The following is a 13,867-nucleotide window of genomic DNA, read 5'->3' as shown; positions in this document are numbered from 1 at the left end:
TGATAATGCCTTGTGATTTATAATGATTTATAATTGATAATGCCTTGTGATTTATAATGATTTATAATTGATAATGCCTTGTGATTTATAATGATTTATAATTGATAATGCCTTGTGATACTGGGAAGTAGACGACTGACTGGAGCTCTCCCATAACCGTCGGCCCCAGAGGACCCCAAGGACACTCCGCCCTGCAGCAGCGCTACATGGAGCTCCGCTAGTGGTCATTAATAACACTGAAGCGGGAACATAGGAACGGCTGCAGCATTCAGATACAAACAAATATTACTAGTCTGATATACTGTATCTGCCCATGATGCCGTCACTAAATATTACTAGTCTGATATACTGTATCTGCCCATGATGCCTTCACTAAATATTACTAGTCTGATATACTGTATCTGCCCATGATGCCTTCACTAAATATTACTAGTCTGATATACTGTATCTGCCCATGATGCCTTCACTAAATATTACTAGTCTGATATACTGTATCTGCCCATGATGCCTTCACTAAATATTACTAGTCTGATATACTGTATCTGCCCATGATGCCTTCACTAAATATTACTAGTCTGATATACTGTATCTGCCCATGATCACTAAATATTACTAGTCTGATACTGTATCTGCCCATGGAATGCCTTCACTAAATATTACCCAGTTCTGAACATCGTTTCCCTAGATCATAATCAATAACATCAATGGTTGATTCATATTTTATTCTGGTAAGCATCCTGAATCCAAACTCCCCAGAAAACATCTTCCTACTTTTTATCATTTCACCAGAAATATGTCTAGAAGTCAAGAACATTACGATGCATGACGATGGACATAAAGTAGGCTGAATGTGAACAACGACCCCAACATGCCACATGTGTTGGTAGTGACATGTGGGTATGGAGGGAGGAGACGTTGGTCTTGAAGACATTGTGGTGATCTACCCTCTGTATGTCTGAGGCTGGTGAAGGCCGTATGTGGGATAGTGATGAGGACGTTACTGAGCAGAGCAGCTGGATGTAACGCCAGTAGGATATCAGAGAGAGGAGATACGAGGGAGAGAAAGAGCTAGATCCATGTCAAACAGAACAGATTTGAGTGGTGACGCAGCGCCGGGTCCCAGCCCTCCTCACCTTGCACGTTGAGCACCCTCTCAACGCTGACCTCGTGCATGCGCTTCTTGCGGAGCTCTGCACGGATGCGGAACACTTGGTCTGCGTAGGGCGACACCACGCCGATGCTGCCCTCGTCCAGCTTGCCCCAGGCCACGGGCCACTTCCTCCGCATCTCCTCCACCCGCTCCACGATCTCAAACACCTGCAGGAGAGGAACCCGCTTTTAAACACGCTGGTGGACCTTTAACCAGTGTACCTGTTGACCGTCTCCAGTAGAGATGGTCCGATTGATCGGACGCCGATCACGATCGGCCAATATTGGCTAAAAATAGTGTGATCGGAGAACCCAAAAGCGCCGAAAAAGCAGATCACTTTTTCTTTTTTCTTCTAATCAGAACTGGCCAGGGGCAGCATGAGTTCTCCCGTCTAAAACATTGTGCTCCACCGCCAGGCCCTCAGGGGTCGCTGTAATGATGGCACAGGAGGCAGTTTAACGTCTAGTTTAGTTTACAGAGCACTATAGCTCACTATGTGGCAGCCACATTTCAGTACCGTACGTGACAGTCACATTCTGTGGAGGTTTTGATGAACGCGTTGAGCGACGTGTTTCAGTCACGGGGGATCCAAAGAGAACAAATAAACAGGAACAGAAACTGGTGCCTGCCTGCTGTCCAGATTATATATAAAAGAGATGGAATCTTCCATATATATTTATATATAATAGATATATAATAGATTCCCATTCCCCTGCCATTCTGTGATCGGCAGTGATCAGCAGATCATGATTTTGGTGATCGAGCCCAAAAATGCTGATCAGAGCATGGTGGTGTGTGTGGTGGTGGTGTGTGTGGTGCAGGTGTGTGTGGTGGTGTGTGTGGTGGTGTGTGTGGTGCAGTGTGTGTGGTGGTGTGTGTGGTGCAGTGTGTGGTGCAGGTGTGTGTGGTGCAGGTGTGTGTGGTGGTGTGTGTGGTGCAGTCTGTGGTGCAGTGTGTGGTGGTGTGTGTGGTGCAGTGTGTGGTGGTGTGTGGTGCAGTGTGTGGTGCGGTGTGTGTGGTGCAGTGTGTGTGTGGTGGTGTGTGTGGTGGTGTGTGTGGTGCAGTGTGTGTGTGGTGCAGTGTGTGGTGGTGCAGTGTGTGGTGGTGTGTGTGGTGGTGTGTGTGGTGACCTCGGCGTTGTTGTAGTATGCGGTGCTGTTCTTCTCCTGGACATCCTCTCCGCGGGCCGTGAAGAAGGTGAGAGGGTAGAAGTCTTTATGGGACGGCTGCTTCCCGCTGGCCATCAGCTTCCCATCGTAGAACAACTCTGATGTGTAACTAAGAACAGAAAGAAGAGCGACGAAGAAAGAGGAGAGGGAGAGAGAAGGAAGAGAGAAGAGGAAGAGGGCAGGAGATAGAGAGAGGAGATAGGAAAGGAGATGGCAAGGGGAGTCCAGGATTCAGACGGGGGAGGGTGAAGAGATGGAGGAGTTAATTAAAGGTCCCATGACATGCCATCAGGTGTGGTGTGATTAGCCCTTACAAGCTGTTATGAAAATCTGGTTCTTATGACATCACAGGTGGGCGTGTCCACCTAGATGTGTGACGGATAGATCCTATCCGTAGATCACCTAGATGTGTGACGGATAGATCCTATCCGTAGATCACCTAGATGTGTGACGGATAGATCATATCCGTAGATCATAAGAGACAGATTTTCAAAACGGCTTGTAAGAGCTTATCACACTCACACCTGGTGGCATGTCATGGGATCTTTAAGGATTCCTCCTCTTTGACATGTACATTCATGTTCAATCTCTGCGAGTTTAAAAAACAGGCACCGTGAACTCAAACTCAATTATTGTTGAGACAAATTAACTTATGAATATATAATCCTCCATCCCTGCTATGCACTCGCTCTGCGTTCGTACCCTTTCTTACAGAGCCCTCTCCTCTAGGCCTTACAGAGCCCTCTGGGCTAGGCCTTACAGAGCCCTCTCCTCTAGACCTTACAGAGCCCTCTCCTCTGGGCCTTACAGAGCCCTCTCCTCTAGGCCTTACAGAGCCCTCTCCTCTAGGCCTTACAGAGCCCTCTCCTCTCCTCTAGGCCTTACAGAGCCCTGTCCTCTCCTCTGGGCCTTACAGAGCCCTCTCCTCTAGGCCTTACAGAGCCCTCTCCTCTAGGCCTTACAGAGCCCTCTCCTCTAGGCCTTACAGAGCCCTCTCCTCTAGGCCTTACAGAGCCCTCTCCTCTAGGTCTTACAGAGCCCTCTCCTCTAGGCCTTACAGAGCCCTCTCCTCTAGGCCTTACAGAGCCCTCTCCTCTCCTCTGGGCCTTACAGAGCCCTCTCCTCTGGGCCTTACAGAGCCCTCTCCTCTAGGCCTTACAGAGCCCTCTCCTCTGGGCCTTACAGAGCCCTCTCCTCTAGGCCTTACAGAGCCCTCTCCTCTAGGCCTTACAGAGCCCTCTCCTCTAGGCCTTACAGAGCCCTCTCCTCTGGGCCTTACAGAGCCCTCTCCTCTAGGCCTTACAGAGCCCTCTCCTCTGGGCCTTACAGAGCCCTCTCCTCTAGGCCTTACAGAGCCCTCTCCTCTGGGCCTTACAGAGCCCTCTCCTCTAGGCCTTACAGAGCCCTCTCCTCTAGGCCTTACAGAGCCCTCTCCTCTGGGCCTTACAGAGCCCTCTCCTCTGGGCCTTACAGAGCCCTCTCCTCTAGGCCTTACAGAGCCCTCTCCTCTCCTCTAGGCCTTACAGAGCCCTCTCCTCTAGGCCTTACAGAGCCCTCTCCTCTAGGCCTTACAGAGCCCTCTCCTCTCCTCTAGGCCTTACAGAGCCCTCTCCTCTAGGCCTTACAGAGCCCTCTCCTCTAGACCTTACAGAGCCCTCTCCTCTAGGCCTTACAGAGCCCTCTCCTCTCCTCTAGGCCTTACAGAGCCCTCTCCTCTAGGCCTTACAGAGCCCTCTCCTCTAGGCCTTACAGAGCCCTCTCCTCTAGGCCTTACAGAGCCCTCTCCTCTAGGCCTTACAGAGCCCTCTCCTCTGGGCCTTACAGAGCCCTCTCCTCTAGGCCTTACAGAGCCCTCTCCTCTAAGCCTTACAGAGCCCTCTCCTCTGGGCCTTACAGAGCCCTCTCCTCTAGGCCTTACAGAGCCCTCTCCTCTGGGCCTTACAGAGCCCTCTCCTCTGGGCTAGGCCTTACAGAGCCCTCTCCTCTAGGCCTTACAGAGCCCTCTCCTCTCCTCTAGGCCTTACAGAGCCCTCTCCTCTCCTCTAGGCCTTACAGAGCCCTCTCCTCTATGCCTTACAGAGCCCTCTCCTCTGGGCCTTACAGAGCCCTCTCCTCTAGGCCTTACAGAGCCCTCTCCTCTAGGCCTTACAGAGCCCTCTCCTCTAGGCCTTACAGAGCCCTCTCCTCTAGGCCTTACAGAGCCCTCTCCTCTAGGCCTTACAGAGCCCTCTCCTCTAGGCCTTACAGAGCCCTCTCCTCTAGGCCTTACAGAGCCCTCTCCTCTGGGCCTTACAGAGCCCTCTCCTCTAGGCCTTACAGAGCCCTCTCCCCTGGCCCGCCGCGGGACACCTACTTGATGATGGCCTCGTGGGAGCGGTAGTTCTCACAGAGCAGGATGCGACAGGGGAACTCCTGCGGGTAGTGCTCGTACAGCCGGTCCAACAGAGACACGTGGAGGTTACGCTCCCGCGCAAACTCACTGTACACAAAGGGACTCAACTGGGGAGGGGAGAGAGACATAGACACACACAGAGAGAGAGAGAGAGAGAGAGAGAGAGAGAGAGAGAGAGAGAGAGAGAGAGAGAGAGAGAGAGAGACAGAGAGAGAGAGAGACAGAGACAGAGACAGAGAGAGAGAGAGACATAGACACAGAGAGAGAGAGACAGAGACAGAGACAGAGAGAGAGAGACATAGACACAGAGAGAGAGAGAGAGAGAGAGAGAGAGAGAGAGAGAGAGAGAGACAGAGAGAGAGGGAGGGAGGGGGAGAGAGACAGAGAGAGAGAGAGAGAGAAAGACAGAGAGACAGACAGACAGACAGACAGACAGACAGACAGACAGACAGACAGACAGACAGACAGACAGACCATGGGCATCAGGGAGAGAGAGGGGGAAAGGGAGGAGATGGCGAAAGACAGAACAAGACATAATGAGCTTCCTCATGGACAGGTATGAACATGATCTTTGTACCCCCTGTCAAAGAGCCCCCTCTGGGCAGAGGCCTCTGCCTCGTCTCTTACCTGCATGTGGTCTCCTGCCAGCACGATGCGCGTGTTCTTGCTGGCCAGAGCAAAAGGCATGATGGTTTCACACTCCATGGCCTGGGCGGCCTCGTCCAGCAGGATGTGAGTGAACAGCCCTAGAGAACCACAACATCTGCATCAGTCCCTTATGTACCATCAGTCAGTCCCCTTATGTACCATCAGTCAGTCCCCTTATGTACCATCAGTCAGTCCCCTTATGTACCATCAGTCAGTCCCCTTATGTACCATCAGTCAGTCCCCTTATGTACCATCAGTCAGTGCCCTTATGTACCATCAGTCAGTCCCCTTATGTACCATCAGTCAGTCCCCTTATGTACCATCAGTCAGTGCCCTTATGTACCATCAGTCAGTGCCCTTATGTACCATCAGTCAGTCCCCTTATGTACCATCAGTCAGTCCCCTTATGTACCATCAGTCAGTCCCCTTATGTACCATCAGTCAGTCCCCTTATGTACCATCAGTCAGTCCCCTTATGTACCATCAGTCAGTCCCCTTATGTACCATCAGCCAGTCCCCTTATGTACCATCAGTCAGTCCCCTTATGTACCATCAGTCAGTCCCCTTATGTACCATCAGTCAGTCCCCTTATGTACCATCAGTCAGACCCCTTATGTACCATCAGTCAGTCCCCTTATGTACCATCAGCCAGTCCCCTTATGTACCATCAGTCAGTCCCCTTATGTACCATCAGTCAGTCCCCTTATGTACCATCAGTCAGTCCCTTATGTACCATCAGTCAGTGCCCTTATATACCATCAGTCAGTCCCCTTATGTACCATCAGTCAGTCCCCTTATGTACCATCAGTCAGTCCCCTTATGTACCATCAGTCAGTCCCCTTATGTACCATCAGTCAGTCCCCTTATGTACCATCAGTCAGTCCCCTTATGTACCATCAGTCAGTCCCCTTATGTACCATCAGTCAGACCCCTTATGTACCATCAGTCAGTCCCCTTATGTACCATCAGTCAGTGCCCTTATGTACCATCAGTCAGTGCCCTTATGTACCATCAGTCAGTCCCCTTATGTACCATCAGTCAGTCCCCTTATGTACCATCAGTCAGTCCCCTTATGTACCATCAGTCAGTGCCCTTATGTACCATCAGTCAGTCCCCTTATGTACCATCAGTCAGCCCCCTTATGTACCATCAGTCAGTCCCCTTATGTACCATCAGTCAGTCCCCTTATGTACCATCAGTCAGTCCCCTTATGTACCATCAGTCAGTGCCCTTATGTACCATCAGTCAGTGCCCTTATGTACCATCAGTCAGTCCCCTTATGTACCATCAGTCAGTGCCCTTATGTACCATCAGTCAGTCCCCTTATGTACCATCAGTCAGTCCCCTTATGTACCATCAGTCAGTGCCCTTATGTACCATCAGTCAGTGCCCTTATGTACCATCAGTCAGTCCCCTTATGTACCATCAGTCAGTCCCCTTATGTACCATCAGTCAGTCCCCTTATGTACCATCAGTCAGTCCCCTTATGTACCATCAGTCAGTCCCCTTATGTACCATCAGTCAGTCCCCTTATGTACCATCAGTCAGTCCCCTTATGTACCATCAGTCAGTCCCCTTATGTACCATCAGTCAGTCCCCTTATGTACCATCAGTCAGTCCCCTTATGTACCATCAGTCAGTCCCCTTATGTACCATCAGTCAGTCCCCTTATGTACCATCAGTCAGTCCCCTTATGTACCATCAGTCAGTCCCCTTATGTACCATCAGTCAGTCCCCTTATGTAACAGCGTCACATGTAGCGCTACAGTACATTGTGGACCTTTACAGAAGGTCACTGTAGGGGTCAGCACACGGCCCTGTGACCTTTACAGAAGGTCACTGTAGGGGTCAGCACATGGCCCTGTGACCTTTACAGAAGGTCACTGTAGGGGTCAGCACACGGCCCTGTGACCTTTACAGAAGGTCACTGTAGGGGTCAGCACACGGCCCTGTGACCTTTACAGAAGGTCACTGTAGGGGTCAGCACACGGCCCTGTGACCTTTACAGAAGGTCACTGTAGGGGTCAGCACACGGCCCTGTGACCTTTACAGAAGGTCACTGTAGGGGTCAGCACACGGCCCTGTGACCTTTACAGAAGGTCACTGTAGGGGTCAGCACACGGCCCTGTGACCTTTACAGAAGGTCACTGTAGGGGTCAGCACACGGCCCTGTGCGTGTGTGCGTGCTGCTGTTAAGCTAGCAGGGTGTTTCCAGAGCTAGTCTCCCTTTAGTCTCCCTTTAGTCTCCTCACCCTTTAGTCTCTCAGACGGCGGGGATAACCCTTTAGTCTCCTCAGGGTTAGGGTCAGGGTCAGGGTCAGGGTCAGGGTTAGGGTCAGGGTTAGGGTCAGGGTCAGGGTCAGGGTTAGGGTCAGGGTTAGGGTCAGGGTTAGGGTCAGGGTTAGGGTCAGGGTCAGGGTTAGGGTCAGGGTTAGGGTCAGGGTCAGGGTTAGGGTCAGGGTCAGGGTCAGGGTCAGACGGCGGGGTAACGGTAGAGGACATGATCAGCAGCAGAGGGCTCCACTCCCCATGGGGCTGAACCAGACCCAGCTCTGTGTTCTGCTGAAGGACTCCCAGCTCCTCCCAGGGACACGGGGAACGTCTTACTGGGAATGTTTGAGGGTACGACATGGTGTGTGCTTCTGCCTCACTTCCTGAAGTACGCTTGTGGGGCCAAGTTAACGTCAAGAGGATCTAGAACTATCCACGCTGTGTAAACAAAGTTCTTATATAGTAACCATGACACCAATAGGCTAGGTGACTAGATTACAAAAAGAGGGTTGATGATTCCTTTATATTTCCAAATCCTCCAGGATTAGATGAGGGATAGAACTAGTGATTGTATTTATTAATCAATAATCTATTGATAAGTTGTTTGGTGTATAAAAGGTCAGAATGGTGAATGTGGATAAGTCAAACATAACCCTTTCACTGTCCCAGAGGACAAAGGAAACCTACTCCAATGGATTAATAGAGGATCATTACATGGGACTGACTGCTCATGCAGTCTCTGGGCTCAGAGTGAAGCTGGTCCAGTGGTTCTTCTTCATGCACCCATGGGTGCTGCGCATCCTTCATATGCTCATTGATTGTTCCAGCTCCTTGCACATGATTGGTCTAAAACGAGCGACCCAACCCCATCAGTTTCCTCCCTTCACCCTTGGTGGGTTCAAAGGGACTCACCGGGCTCCAGGTCCAGCTGGCACAGGTACTGGGAGGTGCTGAGCGTGACCACCACCACACGGTGCCGCAGGATGTCCTCCCTCTTGGGCATCTGGAAGGTGTAGTGGGTGTCTGAGATGAGGCAGTACTGCTGCACCACCGGGTGCACCGTCTTCACCCAGCGGTTCCGGAAGTAGACCCTGGAGGGGAGGGGATCGTTGGATCAATGTTGGCACCGACACACACACACTACTACACACGCGTCTACTTCCCCGTGAGCTGAAGGGCTGGAGCCATGTGGAGTCACTGAAGCAGCGGCCCCTGATGCTCTAGAAGGCGCCCTACCAACAGCCTCTAGCCGCCCGGCGCCTCATCAATAAGGCCCAGCTACTGCCAGCCTTCAGTGGGCGGTAGCGTCAGCTGTCAGAGGACATGGACTCATGTGGCTGCACGCTGCACGCTTGTTAATCACCCAGATTCTTTCCTCTTATTAGCCATCATTTGTTCTAAGAGGAAAAGCTTCAGGCAGAATGGCTGTCACTAGATGCCATAAAGGTCATGTAAACCCATGAGCTACATGCTACAACCTCTGAGGCCCTACCCCTCCAGTGGCAGCTGGAGGGGTAGAGTGAGGGAGGAAGGACTGCGCGCTTGTAATGTATGTAATAATATGTATGTAATGTATGTAATAATATGTATGTATGTAATAATATGTATGTAATGTATGTAATAATATGCCTGTCTTATGCACGCCTTTTTCCCAGCATGGTCCGCACGTTTACACTGCCCGAAGTAAATTGCCGGCTTTAGCTAGCACCCCAATTTACCCTCCCGGGCCTGTAAATGTGTAAATGTAAATGTGAGCCAGAGACAGTGCAGCGATATCAATGAGCAGTTCTCTCTAACTGGAGAGACGGTGAAATCCACGAGCTGCTGACCATCAGGGGAGAGAAGGTGATGCAGTCGCATTAAACGAAGACGGGGAAAGACGGTGCGATCTACGAGAAAGACGCAGAGGAACTGTCCTTACGAGGGTTTTGTCGGGATAAAAAACATGTGGTCAGCAAAATAAAGAATATGCTGGCGTTTTTGCACTTGTAAATAGTTAATCGCGTTTGTAGCCTACACTCGGACGTGAACTCATTCTTGCATGCGGGTGTCTTCATTCATAAAAAAATTAAAACATTTGGGAGTATGCAAATTATTCTAAAGAGGTCTACTCTCCTACTCTCAGTAACAAACAAGTAAAAGAACAACAAGAACATTATTTCAAAACTATTTACATGGGCTGTAAGCCTAATATTGTTTGAGGCAAATGTGGATGTTAATGGATGTTTCAGAATGTTGGTCTTGGCGTTAAGCCAATTAAGATTGAGGGACTTCATTTATAGATCAAGTCAATCCTCCTCGCTGTTTGTGTTGCAAAGATATCAGTGACCTGGTCATACCAAACTGGAACTTTTTTAAAGAACAATTCCGGTATTTTGAACATTAAAGCCCCTTTCTGGTTTGTCTAGGATGAAATAGAGTGCACCGAAATTTTGACTATTGGTCCTGTCTCGGGTATTTGGCTAATTTCAAATGCCTCCCTGCCTGCTTCAGAATGGCTGGCTACGGGCATTCACAAACCTGTCCTTAAAACAACCCTAAACGTTTGTTTTCAGAAATGTGAAACTCACCAAGTGGTTAGTGGTGTTCGTTGATGTTCCAAATCAAGTATCGTAGCAAAATACAGTTTCTGTCATGTTTTATTTGGCATTTTGTAAATCCCATTGAAACTGAAACCGGACTGGAACCAGAAACGGAAAGGGGGGCTGTTTACGTTTGGTTTTAGTCTTTTCGCTCGGTTCTAGCCCTGCTGTTGAGACGGAGAACCGCTCTGCATGCCTGGCGGGGATTTAGCAGCCTTCTTTTCGCCCTGTGAGATTCATCAGGTTCATCTGTTTGAGTGGCAGCCCTGGTGGAAATCTTGTCAAAGACACTCTTTCAATTCGTCAATTATTTGTAGGAGGTTTTCTGTTTGCAGAAAGGGACGTCCATTGACTTGTGCTGTAAGATGTCGAAGACCACGTCAGTGTGTGCAAACTGCTCAAATGTCAAGAGACAAAACGCTAATTCTAACTCTTCTCAAACTCAAACCATCAGCCAAACACATCTCGTCGTCCATCGTTGGACGCACAATAATATTCCTGAAGATGTCGTGTAGATCGTCATAATTAGAAGCCACCATTTTCACCACTCGGGAGGAGAAGTTCCAGCGAGTCTGAGCGTTCTGGGGCATCCAAGCGCATCCGGGGCATCCGCTCGGATTCCTCCAGTAAAGCTACCCTAGACGTGTAGCCACCCAAGTGAGCAAAGAAGTACTTTGCTTGGGGAATGGCCTTAAAACCCTGCCTTAAAACTAGGTTTAAGGTGCATAGCAGTGGACAAATGTTGCACAGGGAGCCACTTCTCTCACCTTCGCCTGCAGGCCATTCAACTGCGAGGCCATGACCGCGGCACCATCGTACGTTTGGGCGACAAGTTTATCCTTTAAATTAAAACCTGACAACTTAGCCTGTACAAATTCGAACAAGGACTTAGCATCTCGACCGTCGCCACATAAAAAAAGCCTAGGAAGTGTTCCTGAATGCTACCCATAGTCAGCAACATAGCGCAAGATGACAGCTGTGAATGACAGCTTATGTATGTGGTCTCATCGATTTGCCAAGAAAAGAAGGGTGCCCTGTTAAGTTCCTTTTTGATCTCTGTTTTAATCAAACTGTGAATGGCTGCAATTAATTAATAATTAATGCAATTTGGATAGTTTTTGACATGCATGTGAAGACAGTCAAGCTTTCCAGATGCTCTGCCAGAAGACGGTCATACCGAGCAATCACCTCCACAAGCTCTCTGTAATTTCCCTTGGTGTCAGAATATTCCCCTTCGTCATGCCCCCTAAAAGACACAACCCCAACTATAGGCATGGTGCCTAGCAAGGAAAGTTGGATAGCAGCACCAACGTGATCTTGGCGTGGAGTTTGGTTGCCCAATCAAGATTTCAGTGAAACCATGAACAGCCCACGTTGGAGATTTGCCATTATTCATTAGCAGGGCCAGCAATACAGTCGATTCTAATGCTACCAGTGAGCCACGAGCCAACCATGTAGCTCTCACGACACTGACTTTGCCATAACTTTTGATGATCTCAATTTTGGGAATTGGTCTACCCTTTTCTTTGGTCGCTAACTTACCACTGTAACTCAATGAATGGAATGCTTTGTGTAATAAAACATGAACAATGTCCTCTGTTTCCATTGTGCACTTTATTTGCAAATGTTATAATCTCGCTATCGTTCAGATGATCAGAACTTCTTGCTTCCATTACAGCCAACCTGTAAAGCCCTAACCCTCAACTATAAACCATTACAGCCAACCTGTAAAGCCCTAACCCTCAACTATAAACCATTACAGCCAACCTGTAAAGCCCTAACCCTCAACTATAAACCATTACAGCCAACCTGTAAAGCCCTAACCCTCAACTATAAACCATTACAGCCAACCTGTAAAGCCCTAACCCTCAACTATAAACCATTACAGCCAACCTGTAAAGCCCTAACCCTCAACTATAAACCATTACAGCCAACCTGTAAAGCCCTAACCCTCAACTATAAACCATTACAGCCAACCTGTAAAGCCCTAACCCTCAACTATAAACCATTACAGCCAACCTGTAAAGCCCTAACCCTCAACTATAAACCATTACAGCCAACCTGTAAAGCCCTAACCCTCAACTATAAACCATTACAGCCAACCTGTAAAGCCCTAACCCTCAACTATAAACCATTACAGCCAACCTGTAAAGCCCTAACCCTCAACTATAAACCATTACAGCCAACCTGTAAAGCCCTAACCCTCAACTATAAACCATTACAGCCAACCTGTAAAGCCCTAACCCTCAACTATAAACCATTACAGCCAACCTGTAAAGCCCTAACCCTCAACTATAAACCATTACAGCCAACCTGTAAAGCCCTAACCCTCAACTATAAACCATTACAGCCAACCTGTAAAGCCCTAACCCTCAACTATAAACCATTACAGCCAACCTGTAAAGCCCTAACCCTCAACTATAAACCATTACAGCCAACCTGTAAAGCCCTAACCCTCAACTATAAACCATTACAGCCAACCTGTAAAGCCCTAACCCTCAACTATAAACCATTACAGCCAACCTGTAAAGCCCTAACCCTCAACTATAAACCATTACAGCCAACCTGTAAAGCCCTAACCCTCAACTATAAACCATTACAGCCAACCTGTAAAGCCCTAACCCTCAACTATAAACCATTACAGCCAACCTGTAAAGCCCTAACCCTCAACTATAAACCATTACAGCCAACCTGTAAAGCCCTAACCCTCAACTATAAACCATTACAGCCAACCTGTAAAGCCCTAACCCTCAACTATAAACCATTACAGCCAACCTGTAAAGCCCTAACCCTCAACTATAAACCATTACAGCCAACCTGTAAAGCCCTAACCCTCAACTATAAACCATTACAGCCAACCTGTAAAGCCCTAACCCTCAACTATAAACCATTACAGCCAACCTGTAAAGCCCTAACCCTCAACTATAAACCATTACAGCCAACCTGTAAAGCCCTAACCCTCAACTATAAACCATTACAGCCAACCTGTAAAGCCCTAACCCTCAACTATAAACCATTACAGCCAACCTGTAAAGCCCTAACCCTCAACTATAAACCATTACAGCCAACCTGTAAAGCCCTAACCCTCAACTATAAACCATTACAGCCAACCTGTAAAGCCCTAACCCTCAACTATAAACCATTACAGCCAACCTGTAAAGCCCTAACCCTCAACTATAAACCATTACAGCCAACCTGTAAAGCCCTAACCCTCAACTATAAACCATTACAGCCAACCTGTAAAGCCCTAACCCTCAACTATAAACCATTACAGCCAACCTGTAAAGCCCTAACCCTCAACTATAAACCATTACAGCCAACCTGTAAAGCCCTAACCCTCAACTATAAACCATTACAGCCAACCTGTAAAGCCCTAACCCTCAACTATAAACCATTACAGCCAACCTGTAAAGCCCTAACCCTCAACTATAAACCATTACAGCCAACCTGTAAAGCCCTAACCCTCAACTATAAACCATTACAGCCAACCTGTAAAGCCCTAACCCTCAACTATAAACCATTACAGCCAACCTGTAAAGCCCTAACCCTCAACTATAAAACCTCCTCCCCCACACCACCACCTCCCAGCTACCCTGGTCCTCACTGGTCCTCAGAGCTACCCTGGTCCTCACTGGTCCTACCAGCTGCCCTGGTC

The 13,867-nt window shown here is 48.8% G+C and overlaps 1 protein-coding gene across 1 annotated transcript in view; it reads right to left on the bottom strand.

Moving 5' to 3' along the window:
• Positions 1–13,867, bottom strand: part of helz (helicase with zinc finger) — a 68,235-nt gene that overhangs the window by 24,954 nt on the left and 29,414 nt on the right. Inside the window, 6 exon segments of the mRNA XM_084465673.1 lie at positions 1,134–1,317; positions 2,281–2,428; positions 4,673–4,818; positions 5,339–5,457; positions 8,543–8,743; positions 8,746–8,770. Of these exon segments, the coding sequence (XP_084321799.1) occupies positions 1,134–1,317; positions 2,281–2,428; positions 4,673–4,818; positions 5,339–5,457; positions 8,543–8,743; positions 8,746–8,770 (823 nt within the window).

The sequence above is a fragment of the Micromesistius poutassou genome (assembly GCF_964030765.1).
Source record: "Micromesistius poutassou genome assembly, chromosome: 3".
NCBI classification, from domain to species: Eukaryota; Metazoa; Chordata; class Actinopteri; order Gadiformes; family Gadidae; genus Micromesistius; species Micromesistius poutassou.
The sequence above is the reverse complement of the archived record's forward strand: the minus strand, read 5'-3'. Positions and strand labels throughout refer to the sequence as shown.